Source organism: Halichoeres trimaculatus, unplaced genomic scaffold (assembly GCF_033239565.1).
Source record: "Halichoeres trimaculatus isolate MK-OKI-2021-1 unplaced genomic scaffold, fHalTri1.1 fHalTri1_scaffold_3, whole genome shotgun sequence".
NCBI lineage: Eukaryota > Metazoa > Chordata > Actinopteri > Labriformes > Labridae > Halichoeres > Halichoeres trimaculatus.
In genome coordinates this window covers 30,784,479-30,805,436 of record NW_027437181.1, presented here as the reverse complement: position 1 = coordinate 30,805,436, position 20,958 = coordinate 30,784,479, and the positions used below count along the sequence as shown (strand labels likewise).

At 40.1% G+C, this 20,958-nt stretch overlaps 1 protein-coding gene across 2 annotated transcripts in view; it reads left to right on the top strand.

Annotated features, from left to right (window-relative positions):
* The window catches only part of LOC141787433 (transcription initiation factor TFIID subunit 4), a 129,153-nt gene that overhangs the window by 6,686 nt on the left and 101,509 nt on the right, over positions 1-20,958 (top strand). The window contains exons 3-8 of one of the 2 annotated variants that reach the window (XM_074665783.1): positions 10,179-10,328; positions 11,735-11,887; positions 12,595-12,717; positions 13,224-13,313; positions 14,310-14,519; positions 20,258-20,333. In XM_074665783.1, coding sequence (XP_074521884.1) covers positions 10,179-10,328; positions 11,735-11,887; positions 12,595-12,717; positions 13,224-13,313; positions 14,310-14,519; positions 20,258-20,333 — 802 coding nt within the window. The remainder of the gene's footprint in view (positions 1-10,178; positions 10,329-11,734; positions 11,888-12,594; positions 12,718-13,223; positions 13,314-14,309; positions 14,520-20,257; positions 20,334-20,958) is intronic. The other variant, XM_074665784.1, reaches the window with a different exon arrangement.

Sequence of the window (20,958 nt, the reverse complement as noted above, 5' to 3'; positions counted from 1 at the left end):
CTTTGTTAATTGAGAAAACATCACTGTTGTGGAAATGTTCTGACTTTTGTGATAATGTGTCCCAGGTTGAAATGCTTTTGGGCAACAGATGCTAAAACAAAACAGAATGAGACTTAAGACTGTTGAAAAATGTGTAGACTTAATGTTTGATTTAAACTTTCTTAAAATAAGCTTAATTAGATGGTATAGGCGACCGGGAGGTGGCTCATAGTCATCCATGCCAATTCTCAACATAGGAACTAAGTTGACTGGGATCTCCCATGGGTGAAACATAACTGCCTCATACAACTTTACTTGAAAATACAAAAACACAAACAAACAATGAAATAAAAGCCTGCCTTTTAGGCGTGTTCCTGACTCTGCCCACTACCAAGTTACCAACCTCAGACTTGATAATGTCCTAACGGATTGTTTTCTAATTAAAACTAGAAAAGCACTCAGAGAGCGCAGACCTTTGCCAAGCATATTGTGACTGTCACGGAACACTTTAGTCCTTCTTTAATGTTATACTCCTTTTCAGGTTTGTACAATAATTTGTTACCTGACAGTGTTGGAAATTATGATGACCAGTATCAATAATATTGCCAGGATCTGGATAGTACTTTTACATCTGTCAGAAATTATGGTGACCTTGTCTTGTATTGTTTTGCAGAGGAATCAGACCATTTATCCTGAGGTTATATACACATATGGTGAAAATGGCCCTATCTCACAATGATGAACAATCCTTAAAAAAGTCCTGGATCCAGACGATGATCCGGATCACCTCCAAAATTTAATTACTTCTTCCTTATCCCATTTTGAACATTTCCTGAAAATTTTATCAAGATCCGTTTGTTACCTCTTGAGTTATTTGGTTCACTGACAAACAAACAAACTCTCCCAAAAACATAACCTCCTTGGCGGACGTAATTATCAGAATGATTTACAGCAGACCTCTGTAAAGGTTTTCAGTCATCCAGCTCATGAGAAATTAGGTCATTTTATGAAGCAGCAGGATTTGTTTGAAGTTCTTTAAGAGGTTTCGGCTCTTCTTATAAACTTAAACCAAGTTCAGTCTTAACCCATTTTGTTTCAATCAAAACTTTTTTCTCTCTTATTGGTGAACCTCATTACTCCTTACAGATCAACTTCATAGAGATTAAGGAGTGGTGGCACGTTATCTTAAACCCGTCATAGCTTGAGTCTGCAGGGGGATTCTGGGAAGGTGAGGGGGCTGAAAGTTTGAGTGCAGCACTAGTAAAGGGCGGTGGTTACATTGCAAAAGCAGATGCAGAGAGCTGTAATCCTGCAGCTTACACTGACAACTGGTTGTGAGGATACTTTCCTGGGTGAAAATTACACATTTCAAAAGTAAAAGTACTTCAGCTTGAGTTACCTGCTTGCACTAGCTCACAGGTGTCGCTCCGTGTCAGTTGTCTTGTGCACTGAACTTTGGGATGCTGTGATACAGACTATAGTTTTCATGGGAAAGTACAACACAAATTTATTTTTCAGTTTTTAAACAATCTTTTTTGGTTGTGAATTTGATGTCTAGCTTAGATTTATCTCCAGCTTCTGTTATTATTTATATTCTGTGAAGCAAAGTGCATCAATCTGTTGCTTACTTACTGGGAGCATCTATGTACAAATAAGAGAAAGCCTGACTCTGTTCCTGCACGCTTTCAGCTCTAAAGAATTTCTCTCAGTGTTATTTGAAACGACTGCTGACCTTTGTCAACAGCAGCCCGACTGATTCAATTGTGGAAATGTTGATCTCATTATGTGTGGGTACACACAGTCCATGCTGGGTGGGCTCCACTTCATTGAGAGAACAGCTGAGCTCTGGACCCTAATTGGGCTGTGATTAATATGTTAAACTGTGTAATTATATTCAATGAATATTCTTGATGATTTTACGTATAGATTAAGCTGAGATTAATGAGTGAATTAATGTCTCAAGGCGCCTTAATGACTCCATGGGGTCCTCTCATCAAAATTTAACCAGCCACTGAATCATTAATTGGAGTTTGCTTATTATCACCTGTGGATACATCATTCATGTGAAAACCTGAGCTTGTGCTGCTTGGCTCACACCTTTGGAGCTTAACTTCCTTAAATATCACGACTAGTTTGTCATTTTTTAAAATTTGATTTCCTCCTTTTTTTCTTCACAAGTCATCTATAAGTCAAGGAGGGCAGTTGAAGCACGGATAAATATTTCTTCTGATCAGAGTAGCTTAACTCTTCCATAGTTGGATAGGGATATGGTTGATGGTTGGAAAGAAAGAGGGAAATTAAAAAAGCACTTGTTAGGGTTTATTAAGTGATTCAGATCCAAACCCCAAGGATTCATTTTGAATGGTTAGAGAGATGCTTGAAACAACCTAATCGCAAACATCATACCAACATCACACCTAATACAAAGCAGTCTGTCACATTTATAGAATTTATAATTTCATTTTAAAGCAATTGTTTTCAGTGGGCATTGATCAACAGAATTGTGGTCAATGGAAGACCAGTCCACACTGCAGAAAGATGACAAGAGTAGAACAGAAAAATGTCTCTTTTCAAAGTATTATTCTTAGACATTATTTTTATGTCACGAAACTGAAACAAGCAAATTTGTCTCACCTCATTTGCTATACTCTTAACAAGTATCAAGTAAGGCATCATACCTGTGTTTTAATAACTTCAAATATGACATTTTTCTGCACTTGTGGCTCAAAACACATCTAAATAGAATTTTAAAAAATAAAGAAAAAATAAAAATAAAACAAAATTTTGATTAAAGTTAAGTTTTTGCAGTGAATCTGAACAAAAACTAGCAAGCTAAGAGATGTTAGTTTAACTAAAGAAAACAGCCTCTCAGTATTTGTCACTGTTACAGGACTGGTTTAGTGAGAAGAACATGGCAAAAAACGCAGACAAAAATAATGATGATAATTGTACAAAAGTAGGTTAAATGCAAACATGCCTAAATCAAATTAATATTACTTTTCATATTTAAGAATGTGCTGTACAATAGACACAATTACAATACTTGAAATTTAGCTCCACATATCAGGTAGTGTCATAAACCTCTATTACAGATATAAACCACGTCTCTCCAGCCTCATCCAGCCTCATCCAGCTCAAAATATCATTAATTACAGCTGAAATATTAGATAAATTTGGCCCCAAGTTGTTTGCTTTGTTTCTAGCACTGCTCAGCAACATGTTTTTATCAAGAGGAATACACTGAAATTTATCAGAGATTGGTATCATCATCCCATCCCTGTTAGATACACTTTTCCTTTTGTTTGTCAGTGTGTTTATTTTACTGTATGGATGGGAAAAATCTAGATTATTATAACCTGGGCTCCCCATTAAACATCAGATGTCTGATGGACATGCAGATCAGGTCTGTATCATGTCTGTAAGTCCAAGACCAATCCTGAACGTCTACACAACTTTAAAATTAGGTCCGCTATTTGGACGTCTAACCTGGTCTAACCATGACCCCACGTGGACGTTGATATGCAGTTCATCATTTGAATGTCAGCTTTTTGGGCGTCAAGTGAACGTCTGAGTAGGAGTGAGTGAGTGAGTGAGTGGGTGAGTGAGTGAGTGAGTGAGTGAGTGAGTGAGTGAGTGAGTGAGTGAGCCCACTGCACAGAGACTTTGAAAGAACGTCCTTTCACAGTACTTTTTAGACATCTAATTTGATTTCTTGAAGGTGCAGACTGTTACTCCACATGGTGTCTTTTTTTGAAAGAAATTTTCTAAAAATTGAGCGTCCATTTATGACGTCCACAGTACCTCTATACAAATCTTTGGCAGGCAGGTTTTCTGATGTTAAGTAATCAAATCCATATATATATATATATATATATATATATATATATATATATATATATATATGTATATATATATATATACACGTTTTTATTCAACAGAAAATTAAAATATGTTACAGAAAGTTACAGAAAGTTGCATTCATTTTTCAGAAATAAGGAAAAACAGTAAGACAAGTACAACATGTTGTTTTCAGACCATTGTTATAAAATGTGGTTGTAATTAATAAAAAAAATGAAGGCGATTTAAAAGAAAAATAAAATACAAAAAATAAATGAAAAACAACTTTTGTATCAAAAATTAGAATGTCAGAGGTTGTAACACAATGAGAAATTTGCATTTACATTTATATGCATGTATATGCACCTTCCCACATAAAAAGAAAAATCTTCTCAAATACATACCCTCAATCTCAATCAGGATATCTGACTAACAGTGAAAGAGTGCAAACAAGTCCAAACCAAATATATTTCTGTGTAGACATATATCCAAGTATGTGGTTATCATCAAGTATACTGAAAACTGATGAATTTAAGTATAATTTTGGTGGGGAAACATAAAAAGTGAAAATAAATCAATAACGAAATAAATAAATAAAATAAAATAAAATAAAATAAAATGAAATAATGATATAAGTAAAACAACAACAAAAAAACTCATTGTACCATGGACCATAAAGAAATTAGAGAGTTCATAACAGAAAAGAAAACCTTGTGGGTTGGGTGTATAAGCCCAGCTGCTTGCATATGTTCTTAGATCAGAAAGACTTGTATTGACAAGAATAAATTATTAACAGTTGAGTAGCTCAAAAATTAACAACAAAACAAAACCTAGCAAACTCTTAAGGGTAAGAGGGTTACCATGTCCATATTTTGGATGTAGTACAGTTTAATGAAGATGCGTAAGTAGTCCAAGGTTTCCACTATTGTTTCAACTTCTTTTGTTCAAGCCTTGAAATAAAAGTGAGTTTCTTCATCATGAAAATATTGTGGATTACATCAATCCAGTTTTCTACTGTGGGGGCATGTGTTGATAACCATTTCCAAGTGGGTGCTTTTTTGTTTGATATTAGCAGAATATTTAACATTTATCTTTTGGAAAAACCTTTGATGTTGTCTGGATGTAGACCTAGATAGAGGGTTTCAAAATTTAACAGGATTGGTACTTTGGGCACCTTTTTTCAATTTTTTTTTTACTTTTGCCCAGTAACTTTGGAGCCAAATCCATTTTTAAGTTCTTCTTTATGACAGTCATCTCATCAGATAAGAGTTGCCATAAATGTGAGAAAATGAGTGAGAAAAGCATTTCTTTACTGCAAAGCTTTTTTTTTCTTTCACAAAAAACTAAGAGCTGAAATCATCCAGCCACTTCATTTAGCCAATAAAGGCCTTTTATAGAGGCTGCACTAAGATCTGAGATGCTTGTTCAGTAACAAAACCTGTAAGGACAAAAGACTGACACTAGAGGGCAGCATTTTCTTGTCTTTTCTTAGACTCAGAAATACTTTGCTCTGATTTTGGAGTTCTTCTGTCAGGTTTCAATTCCTGGAACATTTGTTTTCAGTGGAACAACAAACAGACAATTTATAAGTGCAGAAATGCACTTGATTGATCTATCTGGTAAAAGAAAATGTCCAGAAAATCACAGCATCAAGATCAAACATAGGTAATGTAATTCCCATATGATTGGTCGTTGTATGACACTCTGCTGTGTTTTGTTTATTGATTTTTAGGTTATTTTGCGAATCTGTGGACTGGGTTGTTAGGAGCCATATAACTGATTTAAACCTAACATTAAGTAGACTTTCTTGAAATCTTTTATTCTTTTCCTTCGTGCTTTCTAAAGTGGGTGTAAATCTTTCTCAGCAGTCCGTTATCCCTGTGTCTCCCTGGCTTTGAAAGTGGCCCTTTAGCATCACAGACATACAACCTGTACCCATCCTGATGTGAACCCCTCTCAAAAAAGACTTGCAGATTGTCATCGCCTCTCACAGTCACACTGATGACAAATTAGCGGGCCGCGGCGTCGCCTCCTGACAGGAAAAGCAGAAGCGAGAAATGAAAGGGAATGGTGTTTATTCCCAGAGCTCAACCCCTCTGTCGGCCTGTCACTCTTCCCACAACCCCGAGGGGAGAAACGGAAGGCATCCTGAGCTTCCTTCCTTCCATACCTGTTAAATCATTCATCATCCAACTGCCTGATTATTTTAAAAAGCTAACACGGCTTTAGTTCTTCAGCGCGTTTGTGTGTGTCTGTCAGTGTGCGTGAGAGGCAGAGAGAAGAAGAGAGGCATAGCTCGCGGTGGGATGCACCCCGTGGCTCTAACCAACCCTCCTTTACCCCTACTGTCTCCCCCGTCTCCTCTTCCCTCATCCCTTACACACCCACTTTCCCCAAACTCCTCTCTGCATCTTTCTTTTGTATCCGCCAAAACTTTCAGTGGAGGAGAAACTCCCTCCTCCTCTCTTTATCCTACTTCTTTACAACTCTTTGCCTCTTTCCCCCTTGTCCTTTGGCAGGGCTGTGTGTCTGTTTGTGTGTTTTCATTTGTGTGCGAGACAAGTGCAGTTAATCATGTGTTAAAATGTGTGTCTGCTCTCTCTACTGTCAGTGTGTGAATGCTTTTGTCTGTTTGTGAATGGACGGCTGTGTGCCAGAGGTCAGGGCAGAGGCCCTCTTGGGTTGTCTTGGCCTGAAGACAAGAAAGCAGCCTGGTAGTGTGTATGGATGTCTGCCTGTTTGCACGCATGTGTGTATGTGTGTGTGTGATAAACCACTGATGCCATTAATGTGCTAAAGAAAACAGCAGGGTCAGCTTTATAAGAGTGATGTTGTTCTATAAGGTAAACTCAATGAGAAAAACTTGGGAGGTGTGATGATGATGGTCAGTTTTGTGTAAAGACAATTCCTGCTTAGACTGACAAATGTTGAGCTTTTTGTTTAGGCCTTAACTTAAGGTGTGTGTGTGTGTGTGTGTGTGTGTGTGTGTGTGTGTGTGTGTGTGTGTGTGTGTGTGTGTGTGTGTGTGTGTGTGTGTGTGTGTGTGTGTGTGTTGTGCTCTCCAATATCTTAAACATTGATTTAAAGTAACCGTGTTGGATGTACAGATTTTCAAACTGCTACAAGTTCATATGTTTTAAAAACTGCTGAATCTGTCCATAAACTGATCAAGACGTTTGTTCTCAAAATAATAGAAGATCTTCATGAGACTTGTTGAAATGATGAGGTTGTAGCCAGGGATGGGTACCAAATTAGGTACTTTTATAGGTGCTGACTGAATACTGTCAAAAGTATCGGGTACTGATTCACGAAAAATCGAAAGGTACCATCTTCAGGTACCTAAATGCATCCTTGTGACTGTTGGAGACTGGAAGATTGGGGTAATTTTCAATGATGGACATGAACACAGCATTACAAGGTTATATATTGAAGAATAAATATGTTAAATTGAAATATATATATATATATATATATATATATATATATATATATATAGTGCTGGGCAAGTTAACGCGTTATTTTCGCGTTAACCCGTCAATTTATGAACGCCGTTGAATATTTTATCGCACATTAGTGCATGTTGCTCACATGCTTTTATTTTGTAAATGTCTGTTGCTGACCGCAGTGGAACTGGAAGTGAAATTGGCAGAAAAACACGAAGAGTAACCAAAACAAGCATGGAGAAGAGGGGCAACGCCACGGAACTTAAAGGCGCTCGTCGCTTAGTGTATCAGTCCGCGCGCACGGCGTGCCAGATATGAACAAACGCAGGTAGTCTGCCAGGGATGAAGAGACATGAGAGAGACAGATGAGAACTAGAGCCTTATTTAGCAGTGTTTTTGTGTGAAAGTAATGCGCTGAAAATTCTCTAAATAAAGCCTGAATGCAGACCGATATCAGATTTTTTTGGTGGAGTCTGTTTATTTGTGTTTTTGATCAAGTAAAAATTGGCCCCGTCTGAGTGCAGAGGAAACCAGCAGACTAGCAGGGAGGGGGTGTTTGGTGTGAGCGCTCTGGACTTCTGCTGCACAAAATCACTGCTGTAGGGGTAATTTCTGCCCTAAACCTTGTGATAGGACCCAACTTGTTCCATCCTGGAGTATTACTTTAATGCCCGGACAGTGGCAATAAGCTTTAATTTTGTATTTACATTTTGTAAATTTGATTTGCACTAAATATGTGATTTAACTATTACTGTACAACAAGTACTGATTTAGTGTTTGTATGACAGATGTTATGGAACTTTCGTTCATATGGCAGAACATTCCAATAAAAGTGAACTATATATATATATAATTTGATCATTTTTACCACATAAACACAAAAAGTACCAAAAATTGGTACCGTTGAGTACTGATACCGATCGCCAGGTATCAGCAGTGTCTCCCCTACCGTTATATAAAGGGGACAGCCTGCCTCCCCAACAGAAGCACCTGCCCCCCTGGAAGTCAAGTTAATTCTTTTTTCCAAACAGCACCAGCTCACAGCAGAAGTAATTAAGAGTTCCCACTCTCATAGGTCAGGTCTATACTTTGTTTTTTCTTATTTAACAGACTGAATAGCCCCATGTTATTTATCTAATTTACATGATGGGATGTCATTTTTACATTGTTGGGTTCACATGTCTCCTCGCAGAACTTCACTGTGCGTGAAAGATCCGCTCAAACGTGTTCACAGACACACACACACACACACACACACACACACACACACACACACACACACACACACACACACATACGTGCGCACATTTACACACAGGCAAGCTCATTCTGTATAGCAGATAGAAAGCTACCACAAGAAAAAAACATCTCCCAACACTTTCTCTGTGAAAATACAACACTTGCTCACCTGTGTGCTCAAGATCTGCCCATAGCTCCTCCCCTGACAGGCCTCCAGAAGGCTGGCCAGTCAGAGGGGAAGGGGGTTGAGGAGTGTGGAGCCTTAAAGAGAAAGCAGCTAAAAACAAAGTGCTTTTGGCGGAGACTGAAATAAGTGCTTTCTAAAGACCAGTGTGAGATAGTTTATTTTTGGGCTGTAAATCGTGTACAGCTTCTACAGGGACACCAGAAAAAGTCGAAAAGCTCGTTACCTCCTCTTTAAACCTCTTCTGAGTATTCTGATAGCCCATGCTTTGCTTTAAATGGCACCTAGAGTTGTGACACATTTCCCCTCCTAAACCCCAAAAAACAACAGCATGATGTCTTATAATTGAAAACACTCCATACAAGTTGAGACTTTGTTCAAACAATGAGTTTTCATGGATTTATTGACAAAAGAGACAGTAAATGAACTAAAGTGTCATTTTCAAGTGAGTAAGTTGTAGCTCCAGAGAAAATATATGTACTATCGAGTGTTTGTGCTCAGTCATGCTTTGTGAATTGCTGACATATGTCCACTAGTTTGATTAGTCAGCAGCAACTTAAAGCCAGAAACACAGAGATTTTTTTCAACATTATGTGGTCAGGTTTCTTTGAAAGTCAGATGCATTTAAGGCCTATTTTTACTCCCTTTACGTACGGAAATGTACCTGTCGATGATAAAGTCACTGCTAACATACTTCTATACGTCCAGAGTCAAAAGTTTATGACAACAAAACTCAAAACCAAGCATGATGACTGTAAAGGATGTATTAACAATGTACCGCTTGCATAAACGACAACAACAGAGGCGTCGTTGTCGCAGGCGGTGGTCGGTGAGGCTGTTAAATACATTGCAAAAGTTCCGCCATTGTTATTTCTTCTCCGGGTCTCACTAGAGTTTTGTATTAGATAGTAACAGCTACACTGCCCCCACAGTTTCCAGTGGTAGTGCTCCTTTTGGTCCGTATTCGTAAACTTCATGGAAACGCTCAGAAATTCGGAGGATATGAACGTAGAGCATTGACAGAAGGCTCCGTCCGTTTCCATATGTAAAGTTAAGCATAAATGGGTCTTTACTGTTAACTCTTCCTTTCTGGTTGATATCCGGTCGTTCTGACCTGGGTTTATGGCACTGTAACTTATTTTTACCTCACCAGACATGCTGTTCTCCACCTTTGTCTCCAACACCACCAACATGCTGCCCTTGTACTTCTCTCCTGCTGTCATGACCTTTCCTGCAAGGCACACTTCTGCTCTTTTCTTCCTCTTCCCCTACTTTGTCCTGTTTTTTTTTGTCTTCTTACCAGCGCTGATCCCCTCTGCATCTGTCCTTCTCCCATAAAACACTGACATGGACTTACCTCCTCTGTTTTTCTTCCTTTGAATCTTTTGAAGTCTTGTGTTCTTAAAACCCTCACTCACTATCTCTGAAATCTTTCTCTGCCCTTGTTCCCCTGTCTGTCTCTGTCTTCTCTGTGTTGCTCTTTTTCTGTCCTGCAGTCTCCTGTGACCTCTCAGACCACCCGGCAGTGTTCTTTGACCCCAGCCAAGATGGTACCAGCCGCCTCTCCAGCTCCTTCTAGCCCTGCCCTCCAGACATCCTCCTCTTCCTCCTCTTCTTCCTCTGCTTCTTGTCCCGCACTTCGCCCAGTGAGAAAACCCACCTTACTTTCCTATTTTTCAGTCTTTGTCCTACATTTTATTTCCCGAGCTTACCTGACAAGGGATGCCCTGGAACAGTGTCTCGTCTCAGTGATTGTCCTGAAGATATACTGAAGGTTGTCGTAGAAAATCTGGGTGGAGCTTAACAGACAGACTGTTGTTTTCTACAACCTCAGTCTTTGCTGTGCCAGAGGAGATAATTTATCTTTGCCAAGTCACTCCAAAATGACAGGAGCTGACAGAAAATTGTCTTGCTCACATGCCCACTAACAAATATCTTAAATAAACCTTGAATATTAACCTGTTACTGGCATTGTGATTGCCATCAGGCTCTGTACTTTTTGGTTTATATCAAAGACAAAAACATTTGTGAAAAGCAACCATTTGGTTTTTAATGACATCTTGATGGAAATAAAGTAAGTTTCTGTGAAAGACACATTAATAGATTGGAGAAAACAACAGAGGAAGTAATCTTGCAAGCTGATTGTTTGCAGAGGAAGTTGATTTGAACTTGTGAAGGAAATTTATGAACTTAACTTCTCCCTATTTCTGAGGCTCTGATCAACTAAGTATCTCCTTTCAAAAACACTTTAAAGATCCAGCTGACAGCTTTTAGCGCCATGCTTACATTTGAATTTGCATGAATCCCTGTTTTTGTAAAACTTGATATACCATAACTTTTACGTATGTTTTGAAAACAGTTAGCGTTTCAGTTTGATTTTTCTTCTCCCCAGACTCCTTGGATTTCTTGCTTTGAACACCCAAGTTATGCCATCTTTAAGTCGAGTCAGTTTCATCACTGATTGATTAAAAATCTTAAAAATCATCCCTCTATCCAGTTGTCTTTTAGTGATCAGATCCCAATGTGTCTTCATGCATTCTGGGTGCGTTTACACCTGTATTTAGAACTGTCGGCTTCTTATTCCGTCACATGAGATGATTTTTGTTGCCATGTGTGAACAGGCCCCTAGAGATTTCAGAGAAGTGATGAGGGCCTGCGAGTGAGAGACCGCTGATGGCACCTCGTGTGTTGAGCAAAATGTGTGCTGTGGATGTGAGATATTTTCTGGTCATTCATCCTCTCACGTTTCATCATTAAAGCAGATACACTTGGTGGCTTATGTTTGGCATGACCAGTAACGAGTCCTGAAAGGAGTTTTCCCTTGTCAGGTAGGTGACTATGAAGAAAAGCTTTGATGGCCTCCCGTCTTTCTCAGCCTCCAGCTCGTCACCACCTCCCCTTCCTCCTCCTTGTCTGTTTAGCGATGTCCACTGAAGTCAGGACACCAGATGTGACAGGAGCGCTGTGGCGCCTGCCTCCTGTTCTCTGTGGCCTTGCTGCGAGCTACGCGTCACGTCCTGTTTATCTCTCTGTCTCTTCCTTGCTCTTCCAGAAGGGCCCTGTGGCTCCAGCCGTGGCTGTGACGGCTCAACAGCAGACCCCCGTGGTTATGGCCCCTCAGGCTCCGGCCCAGGCTGCCTCCCAGCCTGTGCAGCCTCCTCAGACGGGAATCGCCACGACCCCCGGAGCTCCTGTCGTGTCCCAGGTCCGTACTGTCTCCTTTCCTCCTCTCCTTCCCTCCTCAACGCCCACACTCCAACCTCAAGGGCGTATGCACTGTCACATCTGCCAGCAGGCTGGCTGTGTCACAAGCTCAGCCCTGGACCCACAGCCTCCCGCAGCTGGCCATACACTGAGAGTCTCACACATGCCCACACACGTTTTCACTCATACATTCACACAAGTGCTTCACAACCCAAGGACATGCAGACAGTAACAGCACAGAGCCAGCATGAACACATTCAGGGACACAAGGATTTATAGATACAGCCATAGATGCTGGCTTACATAAACATACCCAATCACAAGCCCTCACATCTTTGTATTATCAGGCCTGAAGAGCTCTTATTGGGGGCTACAGCTTGTTGCCACTGGCAGTCTGAGCAGACAGGTGCCATGTCTCATTTGGCTACAAAGATGACTAGGCAACATGCTCAGTTTGCACTACAGTCTGTCACTCAGAACAATCAGTACTGGGCAGTAAAGTGGTAACAATCAAAGAAATTGTGCATGTATTTGTGATTTTTCCATGAATCTTTCATTACTAACAAAAAATAATTCCCCCAAATATTGATTGGGCCTTCAGAAATAAATCTTTGCCATGGGAAGTCTCTGAAGGCAAAGCAATTCTCAAATCAGACTCTTAAGTTTTGTTTGCACACAAGTTAAGTATCTAGTCTTTTCTTTTTTCAGGAAATGCAGGAGAATGTCAAGAAGTGTAAGAATTTCCTGGCTACACTTATCAAGCTGGCATCTCACAATTCTCCGTCCCCTGAGACCTCCAAGAACGTCAAGGCTCTGGTTCAGGACCTGCTGGTGAGCTCCAAAAACCACCTCACAAAGACCACTGCTTTTGGATATTAGAAAAGTATTATGTCTGTTTTCGTTTTCTCTAGAGAAGAGCATATTAACTTTGATTTCACTGAAAGAAGTACTACTTTAAGACACTATTCTTCACCAAGTCTTTACCAACTTTTTGCAAAACCTGCACCCTGTCAGCTCCTTTTTTTCCATCTCCTGAACAAAACCTTGCACGCAAAAAAATCAGTTTGACTGTACAAAAACATGAGTCAAGAGGACTCCTCTGTTATTGTATTGATCTTTTTAAACCTGTAGGTGGCAGCATGAGGCTCCTCTCCACAACCCTTCTCAGTCCATCAGGAATCTTTCTCTTCTACACAGTCAAGCATTAACGAGCTGCACCCTGAGATGCCAGCATAGGTGTTGAATGGTTGATCATCAGCTCCAGTGATGTGATTTCATCTTTGTGTGTTTAAATTAACATATTGTAAAATGCTGTTAAGATATCTTTCTCTTGACAGGATGCCAAGATTGAACCAGAGGAGTTCACCAGCCGGCTGCAGACTGAGCTCAAGTCGTCTCCTCAGCCTTACCTGGTGCCCTTTCTCAAGGTGGGTCCTTCTTCTCAACTTAAGTTGTGCTGTTGTGTCCCACACTGACAGTGGCCCTCAGGCTTACCCCTTAATATGCCCCCAGAGCTGAATCTGCATACATCCCCAAAACAAACTTCTCCTGCACAGATCCTCTCATTGGTCCTTACACTCTGCATCACTTGTCTCATAAAGTTTTCCTCTTTGTTTTGGTCCTGAAAGGACAGTTAGAGTGGCCTTATATCTTTCTAAATTGACCTCTAACAGAAAAGTGTTCCCTGATCTACTCGTTAACCTGCCCCTTTAATCTTTCCTTAACTTAACTCTCTAAGCTGGCCCTCTTATGTATTTTTCTAAAACTGCTCCCCCTAAAGCAGTCCTGTCCCTGAAACCAGCTATGGCAAGGCCTGACATTAGAATAATACACACACATACACACACACCACACACAGACACACACACGGCCCTCTGGTCTGACTTCTGACTGTGTGTGACAGTGGCCCCCACAGCCGTTCCTGCCAGTAGCCAGCAGGTTCCTCCAGCCAACCGTGATGAGCGTCACATCAAGGCGCCCAACCACCCATCCCGGCCACAAACACATGTTGTCATGCAATGTTATGTCGCTTACGTCAAAAATCTGCCTGAAATAATCTGTATAGAGCCACGTCAGATCCCCAGGTCGGCTCTGACAGTGTCTTATCAGAAATGCCTAACGGCCATTTTCATATATTTCATATACAATATTTAATATACTGGTGGCTCATTCTCCTGAAATCAAATCCAACTGCTCATCTGCAGGAGTTATATTTTCATAAAATATAAAATAGATGTAATAGGTGAGAAAAAATATAGGTATCCCGTTATGTACATGAAACTGTCACATGTTTTAACAACGTCAAGCTCTCAGTCAGCCAGCGACCACAGCAGCATTAGTGTCTGCAGCTGTGTAAGCTGTTTTCTCATGCATGTTTGTTTTTGCTCCATGACTCCAACTCTGGCCTCTCTGCCCGTCAACAGAAGAGCCTCCCGGCCCTCCGGCTGTCTTTGCTGAATAGTCAGCAGTCCCTGACCCAACCCCCGCAGCAGGGAGTCAAACCAGCGCCCGGCGGCCCCCCTCCTGCCATCGTGGCTGGGCCAGCTGTCCGCATACGCCACCCCAACAGCGTCAGCACCACTTCGGGTGCCAGTGTGCTGCCCGGCGGGACGCTTGGACATGCAGCTGCTATGGTATGTATGCAGCGAACCAGCTGGAACAAAGTGCTGGCACAGTTATTGTAGTGTCAATTTTAACAGCATAAACTACAACATAAGCTATACTTATAGGTAGCCAAAAAATAAATCATATGTTCAAGTGTCCTCAGATGTTTGTGTATACCAAGGTCCCATCCATGGATGAGGAATCATCCTAAAAAGTGTCACAGTTACATGGCAGAGTGAGCACAGTTCACACACTTGTCAAAGAGCTACACTCAGTTTCCAAGAAAACAACTTCATGAGTAACCAGGACTTGAAGATTATGAAAACCCTTTTTTAAAGTTTTTTTCTGGCTTTTTATGCCTTTATTTATAAAGGACAGGACTAACGATAGACCAGTTATTGCCCAATATTTGGCATTTCCAGGCATACCAGCATCTACGTTTTTTTTTGCCTTTATTTTTATCTGACGGCAGACATGAAACAATTTAAAACTGTGTTATTTTGACCCTGATGCAAACCCGCCGCTCTGTCTGCAGTCACTACTCCATCTCCAGCATAGTCCCACCCACAGTATCATACCTTAGCTACCTCAGAAGACAGATAGTTGAAAGATAAAATAAAATTTTAGTTACATCGAAATTTTGGAAACTTTTATTTACTTTAAAAAACTTTAGGTAGCAATCTTTTTTTGAAGTTTGTATTGACTTCATAAGAAAAATAAGATACTTGACAGATACTTGACACTAACCTAAAGAATCCCCACACCTCAGAGATACTCAGGATGACCACACTGTATTACTGGCCACTGATCAAAACAGATGGTCCTTCGCATGAGTCAAGGCACCTTGTTAGTAATTGTGTACTTCTGTACAGATGATGGCAACTGACTGGAATTATCTGACCCAGAAACTTAATAACAACAAACCATGATCACTTCCTGCCCTTAAGATGCCACGTTTTACTCACCCAAGGTGGTAGTCATACACTTCATTGCCTGCATGTCTAACTTACTTTACCAGGCAGAAACTGATGGCTGAAGTCAAAAGAGATAATGTTGAATAAAATGAGAGTTATTTCCAATCTTAATTTTTTTATTCTTTGAGATTTACAAAAATTAATCAGGATGCTGACAGTAATATGTCTTAATTAATCCAAGGATATTTTGTGTTCTGTGATACATGACGGAACATATTTTGGTTAATTCAGAGGGAGAGTAAGTAAGTAAGTTGTAAGTAAGTGAGTTGCTTCTTCCTTATCCCTTTCGTACACGTTGAATGCTTTCTTTAGTATTTATGAGTAACTGTGGTATGATTTACCCTTAAATTGACTGTTTTTATTTTAAACTGTTTTCTTTGTTCGAAATAAACTGAAACTGAAACTTAATAGACTTATTTTAGAGTTTTTGAGACATGTTTAGTTGAGTCAACTAATCACTCATTCATTCATTTTCTAACCGATAGTCCTGTTCAGGGTCGCGGCTGGCCAGAGCTTTTCCCAGCTGTCATTGGGCGAGAGGCAGGGTACACCCTGGACCGGTCGCCAGTCAATCGCAGGGTCAACTAATCGCTTTTTAAGACATTTTTTACACTGCTTACCTGAAGCTGAAGTCTCACCCTGTTTCATTTATCCAATAAATCAGAAATTTGTTTTACAAGGGACACCTGACCAACAGAGACAAAAGCACACAACCCTCAAATGATAAACAGTCAAACTCATACAGCAGATTAAATCATGTGAATGATCAGTGACATCTCCCCAAAGACGGTTTGGACTACACCGATTTCACAATAGATCGAAAAGCATTTTGACTGACAAAATTTTGCTGTTTAAAACCAGGTGTTGAGTTGTTCAAAAAATGAGGTGCAAACATTGTCAAAGCTAAATAAACCAATTCAGTTTTGAGCTACCTGAAATATTGCAAAAATAGGCTGAAAAACCCTGAGACACCAGTCTTGCCACAGTGCATTCTTAATATTTTACTTAAAGATAAATCTCTTCATTGAATACCCACAGTGGCACACTTCCTTGAGAGAGGTAAAATGACAAAGTATCATTCCCCGTCTCTTTAAATGAAACTCAGAAAAACAAAAAATTCTCAACACAAAATTCTCTGATCAGAAAGCACTGTAGTTAAATCTGCTTAACTGAGCACACAGAGCCCCGTATCCCTCAAACTTTGACCAGAACTCCTTAATCTTGTGTTTATCAAGACTTCTAATAGTTTTGATTGAACTTTGTGTGACTCCATGTTCTCAAAAAAGTTTGAGTTAAGTAAATACTGTCATCTCATCATTTGACAGAAGACAACTGTGTGCTCTTATGCAGTTGAAATCCATCCTGGTCAGCCTTTCTCTTGGCATATTGACAGGTCGTACCAGAGGTTGTGAGCAGTTCCCACTCTTATGGTTTGTTTATGGCTGAAGTTAGGCCAGGTAACCTGCAGGGTCCAGCACTGGACATGGACTGCCTTACTCCAAACATGGAAACATTATTTTACCATGTGTGTTTGTGTGTGTGTGTGTGTGTGTGTGTGTGTGAGGGAGCACAGGCATCTATGGATGGGTCAGTGAGGTCAGTCTCAGAGCAGTCCAGGCAGAGGTTTGGGAGAGCTCGAGGGTCCTGTCTTTATTTTTATTTTTTTTTTAAACAAATTTCTTTCTCCGTCTTTTTCTTATTTCCTTTCCTTCTTCATTCTCCTCACTCTCCTTTCCTCTCTCGCCATTTTCCTTGCTAGTTTTTCCACTTTCAGTTTCTATCCCTCCTCTTCTCTTTCCCCCCTTCCAACACTCTCTTTCCGTCCCTGTCTAACAGTTTTTCTCACTGTATCTACCCCCGCATCACTCTCTTGTCTCACTCACTCCCTCCCTCTCCACCCGTTAACCGTTGAAGGGTGAAGCGAGGTAACTAGGTCAGCCCCGGGTCAATTTTAAAGCAATGTGGCGGCCGCAGTCTATGTCCAGAACATGCCTCTGGTCTCTCACTCCCTCTCTCTTTCTCTCATATACTCTCTCTCTCTTACACACACACACAACACACACACACACACACACACACACACACACACACACACACACACACACACACACACACACACACACACACACATGCATATAAACACCAACATAAGCTATCACACAAAACATTAGTAAATGATCGCCCCTGGCACAACAACAGTCTGAAACCAGACAGCTAGCTGAATTAGGCTAAAAGACTCTGCTCTTTCCACAGCAGTGTGGGTAACATTTCTTTCTCTGGAGTAGAAAATGCTCAAATGTAATTCCAATACATCTCTAAAACTGCAGAAACTGTAACTTCTGTCTTCAGATGTGGAAATATATCAACAGTTATTTCTTATATAAGTACCCATAATACACACAGGTTATTAGCATGGAACATACACTCATATTCATTATCAAAAATAACCTTCACCTCAACCCAAGACAGCATGACATTGTATGAAAGGGTGGCTTTAAATACATCTGTTTTATATAACATTAGTCTGTAAATGTATAAAACTTTAAATAGTCATTGAACTTTATGTATTTTAAATAGGGATAGGCATTGATAATATTTATCATTATTAATGCCCTTATCAGTTCTGCTTAGCGATCCAATTCTTTATCAACTCCCTTATCAATTCCTCTTGTGAATTTTCTCTGCACAAAAAGTAGCTTTATGGGTTTTTTGGGCCACCAACATTAAAGTGAGTTTATAAGTGAATAAATATTTAATTGGTCACTGGATCTGGGTATCTCTGGACGTAAATATACAGAAATAATTAAAAATCTCACGTCATGTGACGTTGATGTACTGTTTTGTAATATATTATTGACTCCAGTAGGACATCCAGTGTCTCTAAGTGGCTATAGCATTATTCTAAGTTGTTTGGAGCCCTGCGGTAGTTACGAAACCTTAAGCCTGCATGTAACTTTTTTTCATTTCCCTGCTAGTATTGTGAAATTTAGAGTTCATAGTATTTTTACAGAGTAATTCTGATATGTTTCTGTGTTGAAAGTTGAAACCCCATTCTCAAGCCAAAGTTATACCGATGTATACTAACCGCTAGCATATCAATGCAATTTTACATATATGTTAGCATCAAGCTAGCGCTATTTTGTTAATATTAATTTTTTTGGGTAAATAAGGAGATTTATACCATGTTGAATGTTTTGAATAGGAATCTCTTGTGAGAGAGTATTGTAGATTTCTTTGTAAGTTCAGTTCTTCAGTAAAACTTCAGGCTGAAAATCCTGGATCCGAGTTTTCTTGCGAAACATTACCTAACTGCTAAGCTAAGATAAGATAGCTGTAGCAGACTAGTCACATAAGGTCCCACAGCTCCAGCATTATGTAAAGAATCGATATGTTGGGGAATCATTAAACATAAAGGCTAACGATACTGATGGATTGGAACATTTCTCATGGATTCTCAACAGGAACCAGTTTTCAACTCCCATCCCTAATTTCAAATATGAAAATAAACCATCAATAAGTGATATTCATATTTTAAAACATAAATCCTGTTTTAAAATTGTTTGATCCGTATCAGAGGCCAAATAATAACTATTAAACAAAACGACTGACAGCGACATTAGCAGATGATTTACAACGTTTAGTTTGGTTTAGTTATCCTGCTTTAATTTCCTCTGCGAAGTAACTGTAAAGCACAAATTGTTACAGCTTCACACAAAATGTACAAATGTTGTTAAATCTAGTGCTTAGAAGAAGTTGTTGCTAGGTTTCAGGGAGCAGAGACTTTTTTGAGGGATGCCCCGGACATGTATTACTTATAAGCAATCATTCAAAACTTAATTTTTATGTAAAAATGCTTCATTAATTAGTTAAATTATTAAAGAATGAAGATTTAAATTCAAAGAGGAACATTCAGTTCAGTGTCTGTGTCTTCTTGAGCCCTCTTGATTCTAAAACTTTCTACCTGACTTTTCTTTTCCCTCTTAACTGTGTCGCCGTCTGGCCAGAGGTGCTAGCTATCTCTGCCTGTGCTGAATGTATTTTTTTCCTCCCCTCCCACTCTCTCAGGCCCCTGCAGTGGATCTCTGGGAAAAATGGCCTCTGTCTTTTTTCAGTAGCTTGAACAGTAATATAGCATGTGTCAGGGAATGGAAAACAAGGCTAAAAAATATGCAGCAAGAAGCAAACTGGTAGGAATGGATGGTTGAGCCTGAGGCTCGGCCTGTGGCTGCTACCAAGGAAGGAAGTGACTCTAATAGCCCAGCACAGCCCCCCTCCCCACCTCCCCACCACCCTGCTCCTTGTTCTTCTACTACCACTGCTTCTTCTTCTTCCAAACTACTTTTTCACTGCTGTCTTGACTTCTTATTTCCTTTGTCTTATCTGGAAAGGCAAGCAAATGTAGGTCATGTACTGTGACAGAAATCCATCCTACCAGAGCATTTAAATTGATCTCTTCTTTCTTGGTGAAGTGTGGAGTGAAACTATACATATGGCATTAATTTTCTTGCATCTACCCTACATTTCTCCTGCAGATCTTTTTAAATTTGCTGCAGAAGAGAAGCAATCAGTTCACAAAGTCAAAGTGTCTGTTAGCCTGCGTTTCCAAGGATCATTTCCTGCAACAAACCAAGTCTGAAATGAGAAGCAAAATCAGATTCTCCCAAAACAATTCTCCTGGGGATGGTGTCAAAATGGAGAAGTTTGTGCTGTTCATTCTTCCCTTTCACTTTTTTGTTATTTGCCACCCTACAGTAACATAAATCATTTTAATTTGACATATTTTTCCTCCCCAGGGTATAAAGACAACAGGAACGGTTGGAGGCCAGGTCCGGATGCCTGTTATGATCACACAGTCTGTCAGAGCGCAAGGTAAGATATCTTTTGGCCTACCCCAGCAACTACTGGATCTCCAGGTCTCAGTTGCATGGATACTGAATGCAATTGTTATTAAAGCCCTTTAGAAAAGTTGTCTTAAATTGTGGAAGACAGTAGCAACAAACAGAGCACCGGTATGTTTTAGTCTAATCTTTGATGAAGTTATCTCACACACTTCTTCTGTGTCTAGCTTCCAATCTCAGAGTCCCACCTGTAAGGCAGCATGATGAGCCAAAATGATTTGAGGTTTTTCAAACTCTCCCTGACCTCCTGGTTAAATAAACATCCAGTAAAAGGTTTAACAAAGATAGCCATTAGTGAAATTCTTGGTGTTCTCTCAGTAGGCTGTGAGATGTGTAAACAGGCAGGAACCACAGAGAGAACAGGTGTTTTTTTCCTGTCTGGTTATAAAGCCTTCTCAAACATTTGCGCTGCTGCTTACTCACACTGATTCACAAACACTCTTCCCACAGAAGCCCACAAATATCGCCCCAACACCAACCGGGCGTAACGCTCCCTTAAGAGAGCTGTGTGCTCTCAGGTGGTGTGTGTAATGTGTACGTGTTTGTACCTGTTTTTGCTTGTGCGTGTGTATGACTGTGTGTGTGTGTGTGTGTGA